The sequence below is a fragment of the Oryx dammah genome, unplaced genomic scaffold (genome assembly GCF_014754425.2).
Source record: "Oryx dammah isolate SB20612 unplaced genomic scaffold, SCBI_Odam_1.1 HiC_scaffold_11, whole genome shotgun sequence".
NCBI classification, from domain to species: Eukaryota; Metazoa; Chordata; class Mammalia; order Artiodactyla; family Bovidae; genus Oryx; species Oryx dammah.
This window is the reverse complement of record NW_024070195.1, coordinates 47,632,657-47,659,232: the sequence shown is the minus strand read 5'-3', so window position 1 is coordinate 47,659,232 and position 26,576 is coordinate 47,632,657. Positions and strand designations below refer to the sequence as shown.

The 26,576-nt window shown below is 41.5% G+C and overlaps 1 protein-coding gene across 2 annotated transcripts in view; it reads left to right on the top strand.

Moving 5' to 3' along the window:
* RAB23 (RAB23, member RAS oncogene family) overlaps positions 1 to 25,780 on the top strand; it is a 26,429-nt gene extending 649 nt beyond the window's left edge. The window contains exons 2-7 of one of the 2 annotated variants that reach the window (XM_040249223.1): positions 5,025 to 5,244; positions 7,683 to 7,768; positions 17,430 to 17,586; positions 19,421 to 19,503; positions 20,640 to 20,732; positions 22,528 to 25,780. In XM_040249223.1, coding sequence (XP_040105157.1) covers positions 5,090 to 5,244; positions 7,683 to 7,768; positions 17,430 to 17,586; positions 19,421 to 19,503; positions 20,640 to 20,732; positions 22,528 to 22,667 — 714 coding nt within the window. In that variant the 5' untranslated portion in view covers positions 5,025 to 5,089 and the 3' untranslated portion in view covers positions 22,668 to 25,780. Of the gene's footprint in view, positions 1 to 5,024; positions 5,245 to 7,682; positions 7,769 to 17,429; positions 17,587 to 19,420; positions 19,504 to 19,610; positions 19,959 to 20,639; positions 20,733 to 22,527 lie in introns of those variants that run through there. The other variant, XM_040249224.1, reaches the window with a different exon arrangement.
* The last annotated feature ends 796 nt before the right edge of the window (positions 25,781 to 26,576 follow it).

The window sequence follows — 26,576 nt, the reverse complement described above, 5'->3', positions numbered from 1 at the left end:
CGCGCCGCCGTCCCCCCGCGCCCCCGTCTCCCCGGCTCCCCCGTCTCCCCGCTCTCCCTTCTCCCCGCGCCCCGCCCCCGGCCCCCGCGTCTCCCCGCGCCCGGGTCTCCCCTCGCCGCCGTCTCCCTGGACGTGGCGGGCCGCTCAGTGCCGGCCGGGGCTGGGTGGGAAAGGGCCTGAGCCCACCCTGACTTCAAGACCGGGTCCAGGCAGCGGGCCCCTCCCTGCCCGGCCGCACCCTGCCCGGGGTGTTTCCGAGGCGCCCCTGGAATACGGATGAGCCGGCTGCGCGCTCCCCCTTGACGCCGGGCGCCGCAGAGTCGCTTCCCATGGGGACGGGACCCGGAGGGTGTGACAGGGGGACAGCTTCACTGTCACGGCCCGGGCCAGTGACTTTACAGTCTGAGAAGCACTGTTTACGTCTCTAGATTTCATACAGGTCAGGATATCTTCCAGGTAACTTCAGTGAACCTGAGGTTTTCCGTGTTTAAGTGTAATCATACATGTGTTGAAGTACAGGCAGTGATGGAAAAACCACTGTTTTGATCATTGAGTTAACTCTTCCTTTTTTAATGTATTGGACTGCTGTTGATTGTAAAATTAAACTTGGGAATAGAACACATATACAGTGTTACTGTCAAGCTTTTAAGGTATTATACTTAGAATTATACTTTTCTAAGAACTTGATTGTGTTGGTTCTTTTCAGTCTGTAGAGAAGTGAGTGGCTGATAACCACAAGGGTCAGACTGCCTGTGTTAAGATCTGATTCAGCTTATTTTTCTTTATATTTTATCTTTCAAACATTATCATGTGATAAAGTGGACTTTGTTGGGGAGTGTGCAGTTATGTGAATTTTAGATTCATGTAACCACCATAATAGTCAGAATATCACGCAGTCTGTCGTCTCATAAGCTCCCCCTTACTCCAACCCCTGGCAATTACTGATCTTCTCCAGAATGTCTTGTAACTGGAATCATACAACATGTAAGCTTCTTTCACTCGGTATAATGCCTTTGAGATTCTTTCAAGTTGCTGCATGTATCAACGTATCCTTTTTTATTACTGAGTAGTGTTCTGGTGGATGGATATGCATCCACTGGAGGACGTTTGGATTGTTTCTAGTTCATGGTGACTGTCGCTGCTGTAATCATTCCTATGCAGGTTTTTGTGTGAACGTAAGTTTTTGTTTCTCTAGGGTACTGCTAAGATTGGGGTTGTAGGATCACATAAAGTATGTTTAACTCTATAAGAAACTGTCACACAGGTTTCTAGAGTGACTATCATTTTGCATTCTCACCAGCAAAATGTGAGAGTTCCAGTTGCTCCACTTCTTGTCTAGCACTTGGTGTGGTCAGATTTTTTAATTTAGCCATTCTGATAGGTAATGGTAATGGCAACCTACTCGTGTATTCTTGCCTGGGAAATCTCATGGACAGAATATGAGCCTGGTGCTCTGCAGTCTGTGGGGTCGCAAAGAGTAGGACGCAGCAACGGAGCCCAGTGTGTCTTTAACTAATGGCCAAAGCTGTTGAATATCTTTTTGTGTGCTTATTTGGCATATATAATCTTGGGTGAATATCTGGCCAAGACTTTTACCTATTTTTAAATTTGGTAGTTTCTTATGTTGACTTTTAAAGGTTCTTTATATGTTCTGGATACAAGTTGTTAGGTATGTTTTGCAGCTATTTTCTTGCAGTCTATAACTTGTTTTATTGTTTTAACAGTATCTTTCACAGAGCTGATATTTTTAATTTTGATGAAATCTAATTTATCTATATTTCCTTTTGTACATCTTTTGGTAGCATGTCTAAGAACTTTGCCTAATCCCAGGTCAAGAAGGTTTAACCTTCTAGATATTAAAGTTTTACATTTAAATCTGTAATCTATTTTGAATTATTTATATAAGGTGTGAGATTTAGGGGAAGGTTTACTTTTTTGCATATGAATGTCCAGTTGCTCCATCACAATTTGTTGAAAAGACTGCCTTGTCTCCATTTAATAGTTTTGCATTTTTGTCAAAAATCAATTGGCTGTATTTGCATGGGTCTATTTTTGGGCCCTCTGTTGTACTGGGCCTGTGCTGTGTATCACTCTTTCTTGATGAATGTAGCTTTATAGTGTCTTAAAATTGGGTGGTATGGTTTTCTCCAACTTTCAGTCAGTTCAGTCACTCAGTCATGTCTGAATTTGATTCATATCAAAGAATTTCATTTTGAGAGGATGCTATTGTAAATATCATTTAAATTTTGGGGGGCTTCAAATTGTACCTTGTTAGGATATTAGAAATACAGTTCAGTGTTGTGTGTTACTCTTGTATCCTGTGTCCTTGGAAATTCACTTACTAGTTTCAGGATTGTTTGTTTGATTCCTTGGACAGTCCATAGACAATCATGTCATCTGTGAATAGGGATAGTTTTTCCCCAAATCTGTAAGCACTTTGTGTATTTTTGTTGCTATAGCTCTGGCTATGCGTAATGATAAACAAGAGTGGTGGGAATGAACATCTTTACCTTGTTCTCACTCTAAGGGGGAAAGCAGTCTATCTTTCAGAATTAAGTATGATGTTAGCTGTAGGTTTTTCTGTGTGTTTTTTTTAATAGATGCCCTTTATCAGGCTGAAAAAGTCCCCTTCTCTTTCTAGTTTGCTGAGAAATTTTCTGACAAATGGATGTTGAATTATGTTAAGTATTTCCTCTGCATTAGTTGATATGGTGATGGGGTTTTCCTTCTTTATTCTGTTAATGTGCTGGATTACATTGATTTTTTAATGTTGAAACAGCCTTGCATTCCCAAGTAAAGCCATTTGGTCCTGGTTATTCTTTTTATGCATTGCTGGATGTGACTTACTCATATTTTGTTGAAGATTTTTGCATTATGTTCATGGGGGCTGTCTGTCTAGTTTTTTTTGGTACTGTCTTTGTGTGGTGCTGGTATCAAGATAATACTGGCTTTATAAAATAAGTTAGGGGATGTTTCCTCCTCTTCTATATTCTGGGGGGATTGTGTATCATTCTTGAAAAGTTTGGTAGAATTCTTCAGTGAAATCACCTGAGTTTGGAGCTTTCTTTTTGAGTTTTTAAAGTGACAGATTTTATTTTCCTAATAGTTATATCAATTTTATTGATTTCTTCTCTTTATTATTTCCATCCTTTTGCTTGCTTTGGGTTTATTTTGTACTTGTTTTTCCAGTTTTTTGAGGTGGGAGCTCAGGTTATTGCTTTGAGACTTTTCTTCTTTTCTAAGGTAAGCATTTAGTACTGTAAATTTTCTCTCTCAGCACTAAGTTAGTTGTGTCCCACAAATTTTTGACACGTTGTATTTTCATTTTATTTCAATTCAGTTATTTTTAAAATTTCTCTTGAGCTTCTGCTTTGGCCCATGGATTGTTGAGAAATCTGTTTTTAGTTTCCAAATGCTTGGAGACTTTCCTGTTATCTTTCTGTTACTGACTTCTGGTTTGATTCCACTGTGGTCTCTTTATTTTAATTTTGTTGAGGGCTGTTTGATGGCCGAGACTATGTCCTATCTTAATACGTGTTCAGTGGGTTCTTGAAGAATGTTTTGCTGTTGTGTGGACAGCTCTATAAATGTCAATTACATTCTGATATTTTTATGGTGTTTTTAGAGTTTCATTTTGTTTTATCATGTTTTCTAGTATTTTTGAGTATTTCTTTGTGTAACTTGTTTAGCTGTGTAGATAATTTATCACAGTCTATTGGTGTCAGCATTTTACTAGCTCAAGCGAAGTATAGAAACCTTACCTCCCTTCACATCCTTTTGTCCTCTCCCATGTATAAATAATTGTCTTAAATGTTTTCTCTACGTATATTGAAAACCACATCGAACAGTAGTATGATTTTTCTTTCAACTGTCAAATGTAACATAGAACATTCAAGGGGATAAGTCTTTCTGTATTTATCCATATTTTTGCTTCTGTCATCTTTCTTTTGTTGTGATATGTTAGGTTGTTTTAATAATTTAATTATATCTGAAGTAGAGACCTAGAACTTGTACTTTAACAAGTGCTTTTAGATGCTTCTTAAATCATGCAAGTTTATGGAGCACTAGGGCCAGTTACTGAGTCTCCATTAGGGACAAAGAAAGGAATGCTCTTCACATTTCAGACATGTTTTGTGTAGTGGTTGTATAAATGAATTTTTGGTTCAGGTAGCTAGAATATAATAGTTAAGTAGGTAGGAACTTAAATAGCATTAATAATTTTAAGAAATGTGAAAAAATTAGCCCTCTGTTCTAAGGGTTTAGACAGTTCATTCAGTCTAAAATGCAAACAGTACACGTACTACTACTTCCATTGTGTGAATAACTATAACTAGTCTGAAAGTAAAGAAAAAAAGTATGATATAAGATTATGTGTAATGGATTCATTGTAACCTAAATACTAAAGGACTGTAACTTAAGGGCTGGATGCTATTACTTGGTTGCATGGTATTACACAAAACTCTTCTTTTGGGTGCGGATCTAGGGATGTTAATTATCACCTGTGAGGATGATGAGCAGTTTTCTTAGACTTTGTATTTGTTTCCCATTTGGTGTTAACTGTCTATGGAGGATTTCTTATGGTATATGAAACTACCATTTTCTCAATGCTTAACTTCCACTGTGCTAAGTGCTTTATATGTATCGATCAATGATCCTGTGAGGTTAAATATCTTCAGAAAACTGAAGCTTGAAGAGGATAAGCAATAACTTCACGAAGTGCACAGACCAGTAAAAGGCAACTTTAAATCAGGCCTCAACTCTAAAGCCCATAGTCTTTATGGGCTAATCTTTGTGAAAGGCAGAATCTACTCATTTATCACTACCTGAAAGTCATACATTGTGCTGATTCAAAAGTGAATATTATTGTCTCTCTTTTCAAAGCATTTAAGTTAAATGAACAGAGTGGGGAGGGAGGCCCTTCATCATGGAAACAAATTCTTGGAATTCAGTTTGATTATTTCTTGATAAAATAATTATAGCTTATTTTTATGTCATGAAAAGAATAATTTCATTTTAAACCACAGGTTTGAGAGAGAAGATCTGACCACCTGGAACTAAAGTTGGCACAGAAACCTTTTCCACTCCAAAAATGCTGGAGGAAGACATGGAAGTGGCCATCAAGACGGTGGTTGTAGGGAATGGTGCAGTTGGAAAGTCAAGTATGATTCAGCGGTATTGCAAAGGCGTCTTTACAAAAGACTACAAGAAAACCATTGGAGTTGATTTTTTGGAGCGACAAATCCAGTATGTACTTGGCCACTTTATCCTCTGGGTTTTGGTTTGTGGGCAATGTCCGACGACAGTGTCGGAACGCCGGTGACTGGTCACAGCACAAACGCTAGGCGTCGGGTGGCAGCGACGTTCACTCACTCACTCACTCCTTTGTGTGTCTTCCCCGTCTTTCTCCCCCCTCCTCCATCTCTCCCTTTCCTCTCTCATTTTTCTTCTTTTTTGCTACCCTTCTCCCTTTTTTCTACTTATATCTGTCTTATATTTATTGGTGGCACCTTGGGCACGTTTTAAACAGTCTTACTGATTTTTTGGTTGTGTTGGGTCTCAGTGTGGCGCAGGGACTCTGGTTGCAGCTCGCGGGCTCAGTTGCTCCATGGCTTGTGGCCCTTGGCTCCCTGACCGGGGTTGAGCCCGTGTCCCCTGGGCTGCAAGTCGGATTGCTAACCGCCAGGCCACAGGGACGGCCCATCACGGGCGCTTCTTAAACAGAAAGCAGTGCTTGATTCTGCTGAGACTTCTGTCCACAATTTTATTTGGAAGGAAAGTTACCTTTCACAGTAATTTTCATCTCTTATATATTAAAGGATCTGTTTGTATAATCTTCTCTTTTTAAAACTGGACAGGACTATGTAGAAGTTAGAGAATTAATAATTTATATTTACTTTAAAGAAATAAGAGAAAGACTCGAGGGGATTAAATACGCTTCTGAAAAGGAAATCCAGTTCTAAAACACATCAAAATAACAATTTTTGTCCTTAGTCCTGAGAACTTTTGAGGTTATTTTAAATTGTAGGAGACAAACGAAAATTTATCACAGAGAAATAAGTAACATTAAACAAATCTGACTTAACTGTCCCAGACATTAGCATCAGAGATAATTGTGTTCATTGTTTTTTAAATTGTTGAATCTATACTCTGTTTATCTTCTTTCTAAAAATACTTCTGTTTTTGCTTCCTTTCTTAGATGTCTTAAGAGGATTCATTTTAAATCTTGATGCTGTTTATTTTTGTACTTGTTATCTGGACCAAATTAATGTTTTAAGTATATAGTTGATCCTCATTACTTGTAGATTCCATATTACTATTTTCAGTATGCAGTTACTTCTCATTATTTGTGGACTTCGTATGTTCAGATTCACTCTTTGCTAAAATGTATTTGCAGCCCTAGACTCGGGACCCCATTCATGGACATGCACAGAGCCTCAAAACATTTGCATCACCTGCACACACAGGTCTGGTTGAGGCTGAACGAGACGACCTCCACCTTTCTGTTTCATCTCTCACAAGTGCATAAGTGGCCTTTTCATGTTCCGTTTTTGTGTGTTTTGTTGGTTTTGCCGTTTAAAACGGCCCCAGGCCTAGAACTGAAGTGCTGTCTGCTGAGCTGTGATGTGCCTCATGGGGAAGACACATGTGATAAGATAAGCTTCTTTTAAGTACCGGTAATAGTGCTATTGGCCATGAGTTCAAAGTTGATGAATCAACAATATATATTAAATAAGATGTCTTTAAACAGAACAATGCAGAAAAACAAGTTATATATTGATCAATTGATGCAGTTGTAACCAGGAGCTGGAAGGCCCCTTGCCGGGTATTTTCGCTCAGAGCAGTGGCTCAGGACTTGCGGACTGGCTGTTGGCAGTGGCTCTATAAAGGACTGCTGCCTGTGAGTAAGACAGCAGGTGCGACAGAACAGTCAGTGTCTGCGTTAAGGGGCCAGCGCGCGGTGAGCTGCTTCGTCCTCTCTCTCTCTCTCTCTCTCTCTCTCTCTCTCTCTCTCTCGTAGTTGGTGGACACACGGCATGTTCAAGTATTGCTTTTTGGAACTTTCTAGAGTTTTTCCCACGTATTTTTAAAAAATAATTTTATTTATTTATGGCTGTGCTCGGTCTTTGTGCTGAGTGGGCTTTTTCTCTAGTTGCGGTACCTGGGCTTCTCATCGCGGAGACTTCTCGTGTGCGGCACAGGCTCCAGGGCGTGACTTCAGTGGTTGTGGCACGCGTGCTCGGAAGTTCCGGTTCCTGGTTCTGGAGCACAGGCTCCATGGTGTGGCTCGCAGGCTCGGTGGCTCTGCTGCCTGTGGGATCTCCCAGGTTAAGGGATCGGACCCATGTCTTCTTTACCACTGAGCCGCCCGAGAAGCCCCTCCAAATATATCGTCCGCAGTTGGTTGAATCTGCAGGTGTGGACCCTTCTGATGCTAGTCCTAGGGCCACCACTCTCTGTGACTGTTTCTGAAGGAAGAAACACGACAGGTGACTCCAGACCGTGTAAAGTGACAGGGTTAGGGGGTGTCTTTCACCCTTTACTCTCACTGTGGTTAATGGTATCAGCACTTAAAAGCACTTAGACTTTTTCTGATTGAAGCCCACAATGTAGTTTTAATACCTCCAGATTTAAAAATAAAGACATTTCCTTTGCATATAAAATAAATTCATCTCTTGTTTCAGAGTTAATGACGAAGACGTCAGGCTCATGCTATGGGATACAGCAGGTCAGGAGGAGTTTGATGCGATAACCAAGGCCTACTATCGAGGTAAATTGTGGGTGTCTTTAGTCTGTTTGGATGTGTTCTTTTGGCTGAACAAAGAATTTTGCCTTTTTTGTTCCCCGTAGAAAGATGTCTCTTTAAGAACATTTAAATTAATTCCAAAGTATTTTTTAAAACCCCAAGCCATTATTCTTATAAAGATCTTGTTGGGTGGTAAATAATGCTTTATACTATAGACTGTTTGTCTCTGCCTTAGAATTACATGACTCATATAGGCATTCCCAGACCTAGTAAGTCAGAAACTATGAAATGTCTTCTCTGACTCCAGGGAAATGACTATATAGTCAGAGAATGGAAACTAAGAAAAAGGAAAACTCCAGCAAACAAAATGGCATTTTGTTATGACATTAATGTGTGTGGGTAAAGCCTTTTCAGGGCTGCACAGATTCAGAGAAGTATGAGGTACGAGTGAAAGGAAAGAGCTACCATGATAGGATCTAAGACTGAATTGTGGGCAGAATTCCTCTTTTTACCTACCTAGCTTTTTTCTCTAAATTCTCAATATATAATGTATTCTTTTTGTGAGAAATAGGTTGGTTTATTTCTTTTTAAGCTTTTAACACTGTGATTTGTCAGTATTACTTTTTCACTAGTGTGGTTATTTTTTGAGAAAGTAATTACCTTATGTATTTCTAATAAGACAAAATTGTGTGAGTCTACAATTATCTCAAAGTTAAAAAAAGAACTGCTCAAATGTGAAAAATGATTTTATTTGTATATGAATAAAAAGGAGAAGATGTTGGAATTGTACAGTTAAGGAGATCATTTGGGTCCCTAATTTAAAGAAAAAGACCAGGTAGCTAAAAATATTTTAATTTGCACTGCAGTTGAGGTTATAACCCTTTTTCCAGTTTTTGCCATAAGACTGTGTTCATTATTATCTGTTAATTTTTTTAACTTGGCTCATCCAGTTTGTCACAGACTTCTTGTTTTAACTTGTTCAGTTTAGTTCAGTTGCTCAGTTGTGTCCAACTGTTTGTGACCCCATGGACTGCAGCACACCAGGCTTTCCTGTCCATCACTGACTCCTGGAGTTTACTCAGACTCTTGTCCATTGAGTCGGTGATGCCATCCAACCATCTCATCCTCTGTCGTCCCCTTCTCCTCCTGCCTTCAACCTTTCGCAGCATCAGGGTCTTTCAAATGAGTCAGCTCTTGGCATCAGGTGGCCAAAGTATTGGAGTTTCAGCTTCAACATCAGTCCTTCCAATGAACACTCAGGACTGATCTTTAGGATGGACTGATTGGATCTCCTTGCAGTCCAAGGGACTCTCAAGAGTCTTCTCCAACACCACAGTTCAAAAGCATCAATTCTTTGGCGCTCAGCCTTCTTCATGGTCCAACTCTCACATCCATACATGACTACCGGAAAAACCATAGCTTTGACTAGACGGACCTTTGTCAGCAAAGTAATGTACTCTGCTTTTTAATATGTTATATAGGTTTGTCATAGCTTTTCTTCCAAGGAGCAAATGTCTTTTAATTTCATGGCTGCAGTCACCACCTGCAGTGATTTTGGAGCCCAAGAAAATAAAATCTGTCACTGTTTCCCTTGTTTCCCTATCTATTTGCCATGAAGTGATAGGACTGGATGCCATGGTCTTCGTTTTTTGCATGTTGAGTTTTAAGCCAGCTTTTTCACTCTCCTCTGTGACTTTGATCAAGAGGGTCTTTAGTTCCTCTTCCTGCCCTAAGGGTCATGTCATCTGCATATCTGAGGTTATTGATATTTCTCTTGGCAATCTTGATTCCAGCTTGTGCTTCATCCAGCCCAGCATTTCTCATGATGTACTCTGCATATATCATCCATTCTCTTTCATATGTTTACAAAAGACATTCTTTGCCAGAAACTAAAAAGAGAGCCCATAATTATTAGTATTTACCTCTTAACAAAAGGACTGATGCTGAAGCTGAAACTCTCATGGCCACCTCATGCGAAGAGCTGACTCATTGGAAAAGACTCTGATGCTGGGAGGGATTGGGGGCAGGAGGACAAGGGAATGACAGAGGATGAGATGGCTGGATGGCATCACCGACTCGATGCACATGAGTTTAGGTAAACTCCGGGAGATGGTGATGGACAGGGAGGCCTGGTGTGTGCAGTTCACGGGGTCGCAAAGAGTCGGACACAACTGAGCGACTGAACTGAACATCTTAATTTACTATGGGTGATATTCAAATTTCTTTTCCCTTTGTTTCATTTGTACTAGAAGGCTTTAAACAGATTTGATCTCCCTGTATTTAACGTTTTAATTTAAAGCTATCATAAGTGTATCAATAGATCTGTTAAAAGCTTTTCTTAAAATGTAACTTTTTTTAGCCAACTCTGTTAAAATAGCAGAGGGTGGATACTGAGCCAGGTCTTAAGCCTTAGCTTTTTCGCCCCCCTCACATCCCTATTTGAATTAAGGAACAAATAGTAGCAACATTATGTCAATTTGACATATTGGACATTCTTTTATGCTTTTTTTTGAGGCTCCATAAGAATGCTTTTGGCTACTGACAGCAGAAAATTGATTTCAGACTGACTTATTTACTGTCTGTTGACTGGTTAGTGGGAGTAGCTTTCAGTTGCGGTGTGTTGGGACGGTAGCCTCGCTAATCTCTGGGCTGGCACCCTCCCCATGTGGGGTTCCTCCTCATGTTGGTTTTCCTCTAGGCTGCAAGGTTACAGTGCCTTGTTCACATCTTTGGGGACCCAAGGTTACTTCCCACAACGGTGCATCAAAAGTCCGAAGCTTTTATCTGATCAGCCCACCTTTGACCAGATTACAGTGAGAAGGCAGAGGAAGGTGATTAACCTAATCAGCTTGGTGCACATGTGGCCCCCTCAGGGCAGACGGTAGGGTTGGCTGCCTAAACTGTAGGCTGCTGTTCAGAGAGGGAGAGGTGTTATCAGAGGCAGGGGCGCAGGATGACAGTTGGTACCAGGTAACATCTGCTTCTAGTGTAGATTCCAGTGATGATTTAATTAAGCAGAAATAAAGAGTAGGGAGAAAAGGTAAGGTGGGCACAATGAGTTCAGATGGAGATTCAGCGACTGAAACACTATGCCTTAAAAAATTATGACCTGCTCATTTTCATTCTAAAAATGTGCTATTCAAGATAACATAAAAATTATATTTAAAAAATTTATTATAATTCATTTAAAAGACCTATTACAGCAAGATTGTTGCTCCCAGAGATCCTTATGTTCTTAGAATACTGGCTTAATTGCACAGTGAGGCATGTGGAGACATGATTTCCTCGTCGGTAGGTTAAAACAGAGCGCAGAGCATATTAGGAAGCCTCTAGTATCCCAGATGACTCCTCTTAAACTCGTAAGAAAGCCCACCCTTGGCAATAGAAACGATACTTAGTTGCCTACAACATAAAAGAGATTTTCAGTACAGTTTTTTTACTGTGACTCGGTTCTCAAGAAAAAAAAAAAGCTTCTGACTAAATATATGGAAATGAGGTTTTAGACTTAAGACCTGTTATTTCAGATTATGCACAGAAATAGCTGAGTGCTAAGAACTGATGCTTTTGAACTGTGGTGCTGGAGAAGACTCTTGAGAGTCCCTGGGACTTCAAGGAGATCCAACCAGTCCATCCTAAAGGAGATCAGTCCTGAATGTTCATTGGCAGGACTGACGCTAAAGCTGAAACTCCAATACTTTGGCCACCTGATGCAAAGAGCCAACTCATTGGAAAAGACCCTGATGCTGGGAAAGATTTAAGGCAGGAGGAGAAGGGGACAACAGAGGATGAGGTGATTGGATGGTGTCACACTCAGTGGACATGAGTTTGAGCAAGCTCTGGGAGTTGGTAATGGACAGGGAAGCCTGGTGTGCTGCCGTCCTTGGGGTTGCAAAGAGTCGGACATGACTGAGCGACTATACTGAACCCACATAAGTAGAAGAAAACACTTATTTTCTTAAAAAAAAAAAACTATTTCAGAAATATAAATGAATATAAATTGTTGGAAATTGAATAGCTCTGGACAAGAAACTGGCTGTAAGTTGTAATTATAAACACAAGAATTAAAGGATAACAGAATTAGATTACAAGTGTCAGGTTTGTTTCGAAGTTACATGAGTATGGAATCTGTGACAAATTGGTTCATTGAATAATTTGTGTGCTTTAGGTTATAAAGTGTCAAAAAGAATAGGGGCCAGCATTTTAAATCCTTAGTAATATCTATAATAGTGGTTTTAAAACCTTGTGATTCTGACTGGCCTTTTCCAGTGTTCTCTAGAGCAGTGTTTCTTCAACTTGCTGTGCACAGGAATCCCCTGAGGAGTTCATTAAAATGCAGCCTGACTTCCCTAGATCTGCGGGGTGGCTCCAAGAGCCTGCCTTTCCACCGCCTCCCAGGTGACACTTTGCTGCTCATCAGGCACTCCGGACCAGCGGGCAGACCGTCTTGTAGTATCTGTCAGTGGTTTGAGGACAGAATTAACTCTGCATATTATGTATCTTGGAGAGTAGTTTCTGAATTGTATTAAAATATGGTGACTTTTTTGGAATGATACTGTTAATGAGGAATAAATACTTGCTATTGGTGATCTGGTCATTGACACCAAAAATTTATTCAGAGCTCCGTATTCTGATCTGTGCATAAGTGGGGTAGTTTATTAACTGTTAGAAGTGATCCATTTATGGGTGGTTTACTGTTATTTATGATGTTGAAGAAACTTTTCCAGTGCTCCAGTTTTTAGGGTAGGTAGTATTGAAGGTATGTTGAATAATAGGAAAATAAAGGTCTTTGTAAAATATATGGATAGAAGACATTAGCTGCCTTTCAGTGTCAACAACTGAGAAATTAAAACATTAACTTTTCCAAAGATGTTTAGCACTAACACAGCTAGAGGTTGGAGGAAGAAAAAGAATGGAGAGCAGCATGGGGTCATTTTATTTTATTTTATCTTTTTATGGTCATTTAAAAATTAAATATAGTTATAATTGATATATGGCAGAAAACAACACAATATTAGAAAGCATTCATCCTCCAATGAAAAATAAACACATTAAAAAAAATAGTTACAATTGTCATGCTGGAGAGGCATCGCTCCTGAAGGTAGGGGAATGCAGCTCCCTACCTCTGTGTCTCGCCTCCTCTTTATGTGTGCGTGGACGGAGGAGCCTGCTGGTCTGCCGTCTGTGGGGTCGCACAGAGTCAGACACGACTGATGCAGCTTAGCAGCAGCAGCAGGCAGTAGGAGGAGAAGGCCTTTCCTTGGCGATACCCTCAGCTCATGTCTCCTCTGGCCACTCTCTCTTTATGTTGGAGTGTAGCTGATTAACAGTGTCATGATGGTTTCAGATGAATAGCAAAGGGCTTTAGCCATTCATGTACATGTACCCATTCTCCCACAAACTCACCTGCCATCCAGGCCAACTCCTGGTCACTCTTAAATATTTTTCTCAGCTGCCTCAGTGATTTCTAGTCATAAACATGTCTCAATTTGGTAGTAAGAATAGCCGGATAATGTAAGTTAAATCTCTTTTTCTCTGGGACCAGCCTGTGGTCTGGGAGGGGAATGCCGACGGCTTCACTCCCAGCTCCTCCCGAGCAGGCCTGGCCCTGAGGCCCCTGGAGCGGGCACGGAGCAGGGTGGCAGGGTGGTGTGGTGCCGGGGCCTCTGTGTGCAGATGGTGGCAGGTGCTGTTCTCTCTGGGACTTCGTCCTGGCTTCCTCGGTGCTTCCTGGTCTTGGGGGACAAATGTGTCCTTGATTCTGTCAGCTGACTTCCTTTTTGTGGGAGTCAGCGCTCCACTTCCATCTTACCTGGTGCCAGCTCCCAGTGCCCCGAAGTGGGCCTGCCGGACGTGGTTTGCAGTGATCCTGCGCTGGCTTATGTCTCGGATGTGGTTCACCTCTGCCCATCTGAGACCTACGTGTGCTGTTGGTCCTGCTGTTGGTGGAGGCACAGTCACCCTGCAGATGCAGCTCTTGTCTGCTGGTCCCAGCATCCCACGCTTTCTCAGCCTGGACGCGGGCAGTGCTTCTCTAAGGAAATCCTTCAGGAATCTCCTGCCTTTCCGCTTCTTCTCAATTCTTAAAAAATCCTTGAAGAGCCTAAAGGAGTTCCAGACTTGTATAATAGATTTGTAGGCATTTTCTTTGTAAGTTTGGCAAATAATGATCTTCTCACACACATTTTGGAATCTGGTATTTGTCATCTGTTTTGTCAGTACCTCAGTCAGAATTCTGTAAGAGTCTTCTTTTATTTTTTTTTTTTTTTTAGTATCTTTTAGAAAGGGCTTTTTTTGTTTATTTAGCTTTTTGGGTTTTCTGCAGCCATGAAATTAAAAGACGCTTACTCCTTGGAAGGAAAGTTATGACCAACCTAGATAGCATATTGAAAAGCAGAGACATTACTTTGCCAACAAAGGTCCGTCTAGTCAAGGCTATGGTTTTTCCAGTGGTCATGTATGGATGTGAGAGTTGGACTGTGAAGAAGGCTGAGCACCGAAGAATTGATGCTTTTGAACTGTGGTGTTGGAGAAGACTCTTGAGAGTCCCTTGGACTGCAAGGAGATCCAACCAGTCCATTCTGAAGGAGATCAGTCCTGGTTGTTCATTGGAAGGACTGATGCTGAAGCTGAAACTCCAGTACTTTGGCCACCTCATGTGAAGAGTTGACTCATTGGAAAAGACTCTGATGCTGGGAGGGATTGGGGGCAGGAGGAGAAGGGGACGACAGAGGATGAGATGGCTGGATGGCATCACCGACTTGATAGACATGAGTTTGGGTGAACTCTGGGAGTTGGTGATGGACAGGGAGGCCTGGCGTGCTGCGATTCATAGGGTCGCAAAGAGTCGGACACGACTGAGCGACTGAACTGAACTGAAACTTAAATATCCATAATGCATCACAGTTTCATCTGTATGCATGGGTAAAATATTCAGTTAGAGGGAGTTAAAATAACTAGTTTTCCCTATTTGTCAGGATTATCATAACTGCAGAAGTAATCTGGGTGGTCTTTTTTGTTTCTTCTTTTTCATTTTGATAGTATACTTTGGTAAAGTGAGATGTTCACATAGCTTAAAAATGGCTAAATTCTAAACAGCTATACAAATATAAGGTGATTTTATTACAAAGTAAAAAGATGAGGTGGTCACAGTATCCCCTCTGAAGGCTTCTGTCAGATGGACCTTCCTGCTTCAGAGATTTGTGTCCCCTTTTTTTCTGGAATTACTCTTGCTATGATACTTCTTTCATTTGAGTTCAAGTTTCGTATTTTTGTAGGGCTATTCAGTTGTTTGGTAGTTTCTCGTTTAAAATTGGATATTTCTACTTTTCTCCTTTGGTTTGATAGGCACACATTCTTTTTATTCTTAGGGTGATTCCCTTGAGCTTAAGATTCCGTCTTGGGTTACAGCCCGCCTCCACACACACACACCCACCCCACACACACACACACACGGGGTGGGTGTGAGGTGTAGAAGTGAGAAGCCAGGGAAGGAAGGAGAGCTATCCGCAGAGGGTGCAGTGATGAGCCGGTTACTGCTGCAGGCAGCTGGGTGTCCACCCTAGTTAGGTGCTGGGGAGCCAAGCTGAGGTTTTTACCCGCCGACTCCTCCCCAGGCGTCAAGGCCTCATGGGGTGCACTAAAGCAGGCGTCCTCTGAGGCCTGGGCAGACGAGCACCCCTGCAGCCAATGCTGGAGGTGAGAGGGGGCCCCCAGCTCTCCTGCGCCCACCTCCTTGTGGATTAATCGGGTCCAGGTCCCTCTTCCTCCTCCTCAGCGGGCACTGTGCCCCTTCCCAGTCCTGTGGGTTCTCTCCACACAGCCCCCCAGTAAAGAATTTTGAGTTTTATGGACAGATTTTTATCCTTTGATCCTTGATTTTTTAAAAACAAAACTGTGCTTTCCTTAATCGTCCTTACTGCCCTTGCCTCTGGCACTATCTGCTTGGATTTTTGTTGTTTGTTGGCTGCTTTTGTTTTGTTTACATATTTCTCTGAATGTTTGTTTGTTTGTTTGTGACTGAGACCTTGTATACTTGGAAATGCCCTATTGGACCCTCAAATTTAAATGACACTTGACTGGATATAAAATTCTGTGTTTAAAGCTAACAATTTTATTAACAAAGAATGGTTTCCTAAAGTATGAGTAAATAATGTTCTGTTTATAGTTTAAGTAAATATGAGAGTTAAACATAAATTTATTGTCCAGTATGCTACTGTGATCGCTTCAGTTTCTTTCTCCTTCAATTCTGAGAAAGTCTCAGGGTGTGTCTTATCAGTCTGCCTGTCCCCTGAGTTTTGCAGAACTGATTTATTCTTTGGTTTCAAGTCTGTTGTAGTGGAGGGAAGCATCTGCTTTTCAGCCATAGTGAACTGCCGGTTTTTCCTTCATTAATTGTTCTTTGGCTTTCTTCCAAATTCCCTCGGGATGAGCACCTCTGTTTTGGCCTCAGAGTGTCCTAGCAGCACAGTGTTCAGTGTTTGTGTCTGGCCCCCGAGTGGCAGGAAGGTCACACCTGAGGGACGTGGAAGGAAGGCGCAGCAGTGAGGAGTCCTCTGGCTCCAGCAGAGTCTTCTCTCGTCACCTGCTCTTGTTACCAGGCTGCCTGATTCCAGAGCTAATCGTTTGTCAAAACCCTCTTCCAGAAGATTGCTGCTTGTTTTTAAAATTAGATATTATCAACCTAATATGATAGTTGATGATTAAAATATTGTCAGTGAGTATGATATGGGAACTAAGTTGAACAGGATGAAAAATTAAAACTTTCTTCCTCTCTATTATATATAAATATTTTACTCTTGGCACTGCACTGATTCTTTTTTTTTTGACATGTAGACACTATTATATTTATTATTTGTTTATTTTCATTTTTGTCTGCACGGGTCTCTGTTGCTGCACCTGGGCTTTCTCTAGTTGGGAGAGTGGGTCTGCTCTGCCGTGCTGGGGCGCTGGCTTCTCAATGCTGTGGCTTCTCTGTTGCAGAGTACAGGCTCTTCATACACGGGCTTCAGTAGTTGGAGCCTGTGGGGTCAGTAGTTGCAGCTCGTGGGCCCTAGAGCATGCAGGCTTTAGTAGTTGGTACTTGAGCTTAGTTGGTCCTTGGCATATGGAGTCTTCCCTGACCAGGGATTGAACCCCGGTTCCCTGCATTGGCAGGCGGATTCTTACCCACTGTGCCACCAGGGAAGTCTGGCATTGGTTCTTAAGTTGTGTTCTTTAGCATCATTGGTATTCTTCTAAAATAAAATAATACAGATTTTTTTGAAAGTAAATAGAATGAGAAAATTTTGCTTTTTCTTAAATCTGCACTGAAGGAAATTAAGAAAAAAGTGACAGGGATTAACAGGAGGAATTTGGCAACAGCCTGTTACTCATGCCTAGTTCACTGTTCTCTCCAGCTCTTATGGTATCATTAAACGTGTTAGTATTTTGTGGTATTTCACAAGGAATGTGTATAATTTTGAGGGCACCTTGACACTTGCACAAATTTGAGAACCACTGTTTTGGGTAAAAATTGGTTCTCTGAAATGGAAAATAGAGTTTATATGTTAAAAAATTAAGCAGTGCTACAAAGATGAGTTCAGCATTTACTTACATAAAAATCACTTTGAGTACATGAAACTTGCCTGCACCCTGCATAGGACTGTTTCATTAATGTAAATAACGTTTTTATTTTGCGACCTTACAGGAGCCCAGGCTTGTGTCCTTGTATTTTCTACCACAGACAGGGAGTCTTTTGAAGCCATTTCCAGTTGGAGAGAGAAAGTGGTGGCTGAAGTTGGAGACATACCAACTGCACTCGTACAAAACAAGATCGATCTCCTGGATGACTCTTGTATAAAGAAGTAAGATGGCTATTGCTGAGGGGTGGTGGTAATTCTAGAAAGATAAAACCTATTTTATCTCTTTGCATAGACTTACAAAAGACAGGCTTATACTTAAAATTTTTTGTGAGCTATTGTGTGACTGGTTTGAGTTTTTAAAAGTTCACACTGAATCAGAAGTAAAGAAAATTAAAGGAGTACATTTTGGAGACCCTTTTAGAGTTCTAGGTCCTTGCAACTCAATCCAACTCTGTGTGAAGTCAAATCTAGACAGAGTATGAGTGTTAACTCTCTATGTTCTAGTATCTAGCATAAGTATGTTGATGAGTTTAAATAGGTAAGCAGTTCAGATTCACACTGTTTTGTATACTCAGTACCATTATGTTCACATGTATGAACAGCATTTGGCATCCAGATAATTTCTCTCTGTAAGTATTAGTTTATTGCATTATTAACGTTTTGCTGACTTTGAAAATAGTTGCCTGGTTCTTACCTTATTTTTTTTGGTATGTTCATTAGTCATCTGATGCTGTGTAACAAATTAGCCCAAAACTTAGTGGTTTAAGACAACAAACGTTATTTCATAGTTTTTGTGGGTCGGGAATTTGGGAGTGGCTTAGCTGGGTGGCTTCAGTGTGGGTGTTTCATGAGGTTGCTGTCAAGATGCTGCTGGGGCCTTGTCACTGGAAGGCTTGACTGGGGCAGGGGGTCTGCTGTCAGGCTGGCGCCCTTGCTTGGCTCCAGGCAGGAGGCCTCTCTTGAGCTGGGAGTGTCCTTATGGCATGGCAGCCTCTGTCCCAGGCCTGTGATCCCAGAGAGAGAAAGGCAAAAAAGCCTCAGTGCCTCTTAGGGCACTTATGAGGGTCACACACGGTTGTGTTATTGATGACACAGACCAACTTGATTACAGGGAAGGGCAGTGTGGGCAGAGGAGTCACTGGGAACCCTTTTAAGGAATCAGCAGCTGTAATGAAACTAGAATTAGGGGTCCTCTCTTGGAGACACTTCAACATACTGACTTTGGCTTAGGCAGCAAAGTAGTTTTGTAGCCAGTAACAGTAAAATAGGTAATGCAGTTAAGACTCTTGGATTGTAATTAAATTCAAGTGTTTTTAAAAATGGAAGAGAGAAAATTAAAGTATTAGATAAAGAAAAGTGATATTTAGCTATTCTAAGGCTGGAATTAATGACTTTATGGAAAAGTGTCTTTTACAATTACAGTGAGATAGCTGGTGTTTACCCTCCAAGAGCAATGACAACTGAAAATCCTCCTCAGGCACTGAGCCCCCTTGGGCACTGACTCCCCCACCTCAGGCACTCCCCCCACCTCGGGCACTCCCCCCACCTCGGGCACTCACCCCACCTCAGACACTGACACCCCCCCAGACACTGACCTCCCGCCTCAGGTACTGACCCCCCACCTCGGGCACTGACCCCACCTCGGGCACTCAACCCCCCTCAGGCACTCACCCCACCTCAGACACTGACCTCCCCTCTTCAGGTACTGATGACCCTGCCTCGGGCACTGACCCCCACCCCGGGCACTGACCCCTCCCCCTCGGGTACTGACCCCCCACCTCGGGCACTGACCCCACCTCAGACACTGACCTCCCCTCTCCAGGTACCCCCACCTCGGGCACTGACCCCCTACCTCCGCCACTCACCCCCCCCTGCTCCCTCGGGTACTGACCCCCTCCCTTGAGCACTGACCTCCCCCTCCTCGGGCACTGACCCCCCTCGGGCACTGACCCCCCTCAGGCACTGACTCCTCCTCAGGCTGTATGCAGTAATTGTAATAAAACAAGTGCTCAGAAAGTACCTTTACATGCATTTTTTTTTTTAACTTGATGTGTAGTGAGGAAGCTGAGGCGCTAGCAAAAAAGTTGAAGTTGAGATTCTACAGGACTTCAGTGAAGGAGGATCTGAATGTCAGTGAAGGTAAAGTGCCTGCTTAACACTAATGGCAAGACGTTTGTTTTTTCTTCTTATGCCTTTTCTCTGTGTTGTTTGGAAATCATGTTTGTGTTTTTAATGTTTTTATTTAGTTTTGCTTGCACCGGCCTTTGTTGCTGTGCAGGCTCTTTCTCTAGCTGTGAGGAGCAGGCTGCCCTCTGGCCGCGTTGCACGGGCCATTGTGGAGGCTTCCCTCGTCGTGGAGCACTCTTGGGCGCCGGCTCAGCAGCTGTGACCACAGGCTTAGTTGCTCTGTGGTACGTGGAATCTCCCCCACCCAGGAATCCCCACCCAGGAATCCAACTCGTGTCCCCTGAATTGGCAGGCAGATTCTTACCCACTCTGCCACCAGATAAGTTCTAGAAGTCTTATTTGTAATGAGAATAGGATTTTTCTCGTTGTTACATGTCATCAAGTAGTGTAAAGGCTTGATGCTGCTCTGGGTTTGAGTCCTTAGTTATTTACTAACATCTTTGAATAGTTCTTACTCTACAGCAGAATTCCAGTGGGCTTTTGTTCTGTTTTTTAATCTTTAAAAATGCAGCTGACTGTGTGTGTGGGTGTGTACGTGTGTTTTTCAAGCGAACCTTCTAAAGTTGCTGCATTGTCCTGGAACATAGCTGTGGACACCCACGAGTAGTTACAGCAACCTGAACTTGTATTTCCTACTTTCTGGGATTGGAGAAAGATGATGGTTATTTTTCTCATTCTGGAATTGTTCCTTATTTTGTTAGATTGCAGCTTGATTGTTGCTTCAGTGTCCCAAGTAATATTTCTCACCTAAAGAAAGAGGCATCTTTTTAAGACTGAGTCAGATTAGTGTTGCTGAATGTTAATCACTGTTCAGGTATACTTAAAACTAAAGAGCCAGTGACTACAGTGAGTGATATTTTATTTCTTTACTAATAAAATGCCACTGTGTATGTGTTAGTATTACCATCGTAATTAGGTATTACTCAGATAATTTTTAGAAGTTGAAGTTTTTTCAAGTCATTTGTATACTTCTAATTCTAAATTAGTTTCATAAATATAAATATTATAATAAGTGATGTAAAATAACAGGTTTTACATGCATAGATTATACTGACCTGGCAAGGTTTCTGGTTTTGTTTTCATTCCAGTTTTTAAATATTTGGCTGAAAAATATCTTCAAAAGCTTAAACAACAAATAGCTGAGAATCCAGAATCAATGCATTCAACTAGTAACAAAATTGGTAAGTACCCAGAATTTTAGCCCCATGTTTACCTGGCAAATTTATTTTCCATTCATTATCATATTTACTTTAAAAGATACAGTATGCTCATTTCTTTAAAGAAATGTGAGATTATTAGGAGTATCAGCTCTCTTATTAAAGGTATATTGAGTTAAAAGATTGTTTACCTGAGGAATTTTCTAAAAGTCTCTCCTGTTTGACTTGATAGCTGCCCTGTCTCAGCACCTTTTCCCTTTCCTGCTGCCTTGCTTAGTACCCAGCCTGATTTTAGCATGTGATGCCAGCAGAGTGTTGTGCTCACCAGGGAGCAGGGACCACCTGCCCGTGTCTTGACTTTGGACGGTGGATTTCTGGGAGGACAGGTACCAGTCCTGTCCTAAGGACCCTTGCCTGCACCCTCACCTACACATTCACACACGGCATTTTCTTGACCTGTTTTAACTTTTCTTACTTCACCTTTTTTATTGCCTGTGTTCCTACTGTCAGACCCCCCACGTGCTCTGACCCATGCCCGGGCAGTAGTGCCAAGCTGCTGTCGTGTCTGGCCTCCTGGGCCCCCTGTCTCCTCGGCCCCCTGTCTCCTCCAGCCCGCTGAGTAGAACCCTTTGCTAGATTCTGGTTGTGGAGCACGTTCAGTGCAGGCTCGCTGCATCCCAGCATTTGAAGACTGTGTGGTCCATCCTTCCTGCACAGCCTCATGCCCCCCTTCCATCACAGAGCTTGTTTACTGTTCCACTGAAGGCCTGCTCTTTCTTGAGTCTTCTCTTTTGCTTATGTTGGCTCTTCCATCAAGAATGGCCTCCCCTTCCCATCTTCTGTCTGGAACTGTGCATCCTTCAAGGTCTGTGTCCAAAGCTCTTGACTCTGGCTGGAGCACAGCCTTCACTTCTCTTAAACGAACAGAGGCCTGAGTGCAGGGTGTGTCCAGGGCCCAGTCCCTTCTTCCTGTCGTTTGTCCTTTCTTACAAGTTGGATGTGTTGACCTTTCCTTTGAGCTATCTGTGGGACCTCGCCTCTCTTTTATGACACCTAACGTCATGTCCTGCAGCATGACTGCACCCCTCAAAGTGTAAGCCTCTTGGGCAGGAACAGTCTTGGTTGTCATGGTATCACCCAAAGTGTCTGTGGCAGAGTCTTGTGTATCATAGATGGTAAATAGCTCATGGATTGGAGATTACATTGTGGGACCCTCATAGTGCAAAATGAAAACTGTAACAGTTGAAAGGTTTTCTTTAGCTCATCCCTTTTGTCTGCTCATCACTTTGAGGATCTGCAGACCATCTTGCCATTGTTTTAGCCTGGACAGAAACATCTGCCATCACTGCCAGCTCTTACATGTGTGGCATCTTTATTAATATGACATATAACAAGACAGATGCTACTGAGGAAGTTCTATGATGTGAAGTTAGTAAGTGAAGTTTTTAAAGTGATCAAACAGATTTCAAATTTCAAAAACTGATTGTTACTGAAAAGAGGCAGAGGGATGTGCAGAGAGTGTTGCCTTTGGGCAGCAGAGGCAGGAAGGCCTCCATGCACTCTTGACCCCACATATGTGTCCAGCAGCGCTGCGGGGCTCTGGGGGACTGCGGGGGAGAGACTTCATTGCCACCCTCCTGGTTCCTTCTGAACTTGCTCTTAATTGTCTATTAAAAATGGATGAAGTGAAAACAAAAGCTTCATATTGTAAATACTTGCAAATGTCGCTAATTTACTAAGAAGCTGGGAGCACAGTCTTGAGTCGATGAGCCTGCAGTCCATCAGTGTCAACATCTGTATTGTCCCTCACTTTATCCAGGGGTCTTTAGCACGTCTGCTGGGAGTCACTTGGGTCAGAATTCAAGTACCCTCAATGGTGGAGATGTCATCAACCTCAGGCCCAACAGACAGAGGACCAAGAAAAACCGAAATCCTTTCAGCAGCTGTAGCATACCCTAACAGGCCTCAGGGAGGAGGAAATGGAATTACATTGTGCAGTAAGACACGTCCAGCTATCATGGTATGTTACACGGTGTTTCGCAGACTTTGCACCTAATTGGCTGAAAATTGACAGACTTAAACATTATTCTGCAGTGCTTTTCAGAATGGAGCAAGATCTCTGAAAAATTACTGCCCTGTGGACACTTTTAATTTTTTTACATTAGACGAAGCTTCTCCTGTTGTTGAAGGAACGAGATAAGAAACATAAAAAACAGGTTTTGCTGAATTTGAAATGCAGAAACACATAAATGAAATGCCTAAATACGTCGGTATAGATTTTAATATTAGGGGTCAAGGAAAGATAGCAGGAGTTCTTTTTCTGAAATTGGTCATCGAGCTTTTCTGGGAAATAATACTGACTCTTGAGTACTTAGAAGAAGAATATTGAAAGGCGAGCCCTAATCTTGCCAGACTGCATCAGTGTGTACTTTACGATGTTGCTTGTGCAGTGTCTGTATATGTGGAACATGGGGGTGCGTGCATGCAGACCCCTGGTTCTGGAGTAAAGGAAGGTATGTGCAGTGTTTAAGGAGACATGGAATCTAACTTGTTCATTCATCAAACCATTTACACACTTATGTGTATGTTCTAAGTTTTTATTTTCAAATGAGAAATTCCAGGTAGATATTTTGCAAAATGAGGTCGAATTTTAAAAGTGCTTTGTGCCAAAACTCTCACACCTAATTCTCAGTGCTTTACCAGAATTTATACTGTTGATACTCTCTTTTAAAAGCAGCTCTCCTCTCTAACAGGGGAGATGAAAGAGGAGTGTCAGTGCACTAGGGCTAGGTGGGACTGGTCACGGGGTCTGCCCCACGTCCCTGCACGTGGGTGGCAGGCTCGAGCTGGCGGATGCAGGACCCCTGCCCTGGGCAGCGTGGCCACCCCACGCCCGGCGCCTTTTGCTGTTGACAACACTATTCTGAACTTTTAGGATTATACTAGCAATTTTTTTAAACATACAAGAGGTGATTTTTTTTTGTCTTAAACCACATTACGGATTTTATAATGCCCCGCAACTCTAAAGCTTCTTTTCGTTTATACATTTTCGTATGTTTTTTTCAGATTACAATTTTAGAATTTCTATAACCTTCAGTTTGTATAGAACTTTCTCAAGAGCTCTGTCAGCACCAAATACAAAGTAATTTAAGAAGTGATTTTAATATGTAATCTTGTGGCAGAGCATATATTTTGTGATTTGGACAGTAGCTTTCCAGTACAGATAAATAATTGCATGAACTGTACTAAAACTGGTTATCATTCATCAGTGACTTGTTTTTAACCCCTTGCAACATATACCTGGTCTTTACAGGATTTAAAAATATGTGAAAATAACTTTTCTTAGAAAGTGTGTCACGAAGTCATTTTTCATTATTTGTACTAAATGCATAATGTTTTATATATTCCTTTTATATGTTTTCTCTTTTTTTTAAGTCTGCCATCTGCACCACCCTCATCCCCCTGTCCAGATTAATGTTGAGAACAGAATAGAATTTTTTAGGGCATGTCTTTAAATGGTCAGGAGTGAATGTTTGCTTTTCATAATATTGAAATAATCTGGCATTGTCTATTTCAAAGTAATATAAAATCTTTTATTTTTATGTCACCAGTTGTCACCACTCCCACTGCTGGCAGTGGGGTAGGTGTTGGGAGAAAACCCTGTTCCTGACATTGGGTGCCTACTGGCAATTCATCTTCCCTTTTCTACTCTCTGGAAATACAGTCCCTTTAATTTTTGCACAAAATATATTTTTCAGCAAACAGTCTTTATAGCAGAAAAATCATACTATATAAAATGTTGTAGTTCTATTTCACATTAATTAAATGTGTGTGGGTAAAAGTTTGTTATTTTTCTATATAAAAAATGTAATCTCTGATGATGGTTGCAGTTCCCTTGATATCTGTAATATAATCTTATGTAGTTTTATTTTTTTAAGGAGAACTGGGATCTTTGTTACAGGTTTGAATTTTTAATTTGCAATTCTGTATTTTACCTAACAATAATTGGTTAATTTAAATAATTAAATAGGCCCCCAAATCAGCCCCAAGTTACTTTCTCAGTTTGTAAAACCTTCAAAATTGACACTAAATTTTTTTGCCGAGACCTTTAATTCTTTTAAATAACTACTAATTTCTGAACCGTGGCTGCTGAAGAAATAAGGCCCCAGGACACTGTGCATCTGTGCACTGATACGCTTTCCTACATCGTGGCTGGTCCTCAGCTGTGGTGTGGTTGCCTTGTCTCAGAATGCTCAGGATTCCTTTTCCTCTTACGTCTGCCTATTGAATTAATAGCATATGGAATAGCCCACATGAAGCAACAGAATTATATTAAATCAAGCTAAACTGTTTCCTTTTTATCTGCCCAAAGCTGACAACACTCATGTACTTTTTCAAAACCAAGTGAAACTAATGTTACCAAGAAGAGCCCGTCCCACCGTGGCCTGAGCACACGCTGGTCTGGGTGTCCCCGGAGCTGGCAGTGCCGTGCATGGGCAGGATCACTGAAGGGCCCCTCTGTGCCTGGAGTCCAAGCTGGGCTCTCCTCTGAGATCCTGGACTCGGCTGCAGGACCTGACATCCCATATTAAAGACTGTCAGATTCTTGCCTCCTTTTAAACACCTTTCAAATAGTTGACTGGTAACTTGCTGAGGTGCTCCCGTCACTAGGGTGTGTTTTTCTGGAAACAAAATGAACTGATCGGTGAAAATCTGTCCCACATGTAGTCATCTGGTGAACCAGGCAGGCCTGGGCTGGACTGGAGTGAATGGGAAGGGCAGGATTCCCAAACGCTGACGGTCTTTGAGAACTTGAGGAAAACCTGGTTGTCTGCTGAAAGAAAAAGATGGAACAGAAAATCTTTTATCTCATAGTGAACCTGATGATAGCAAATGAGTTTGACAAATCAAGAGACTTTGCTACAGTTATCAGTAAGAATTAATGTCTCCCATGAGAAGAGAGACTTACGCACGTAAGGTGGACTTGGGCTGGCATTGAAACTACCATGAATGTCCTCAGATTATAACTGCTTTTTATGAAAAGATATATAAATATATAAAACCAGTCTGGAGCTTGAGTGGTTTTTTTTCTTCCCAGTGTGAAGAAGTACCTACCTTTTAATGAAAACGGAACGTGATGTATTCATTTTGAAGTATTTGGGGAAGGTGAGGTTTGTGTATCAATAAGCACAGCAGATAGTCTATAGTTGTGCTATTTATACAGATAAAAGAATAATCAATACACTGGTTATCCTTGTTAGTGAACAAAATGCAATCTAAATAAAAGTATTTCATATGTAGTATTAGGAAAAATGCTCAGTGCTGCAAAGTTTTCAGTGAAACAGCTACTTTTTAATTATTGAAGACATATAAATTGATATAACTCTCATACAAAAAAAACTTTGGAAACATATCAAGCCATGAAAATGCATACACCCTTTGACTCAGTAAAACCAGTTGCTAAGAATTTATATGAAGAAAATCGGAAACAAAAGAAGGGAAAAGCTTGGTGTGCATAAATCTGTTGCATTGATAAGCAACAAACTGGAAACCACCTAAACGTTCAGTAAGTGGAATGGGAGGCAAACTGTATAACTACACAGGATAGAGGTTTTTGAGAATTGAAAGCAAACTTTAAAACAGCATTTTTCTTTTTAAAGGCAAATTACTACATCATATTTCTCTAATGATTAAAACTTTAAAGAAATGATGCACTTTGAAACGGATGAAGGGGATAAAGTAGCAGTTCAGAGCGGCAGCATCCGAGGCGGGGTCTCCCATCCGATGTCATGTTTTCACGTCTTACCAAGAAATGCGTATTAGGAGTTGTGTAAGTCTTTAAGTTCAAGATAATTTGATACAGATGAC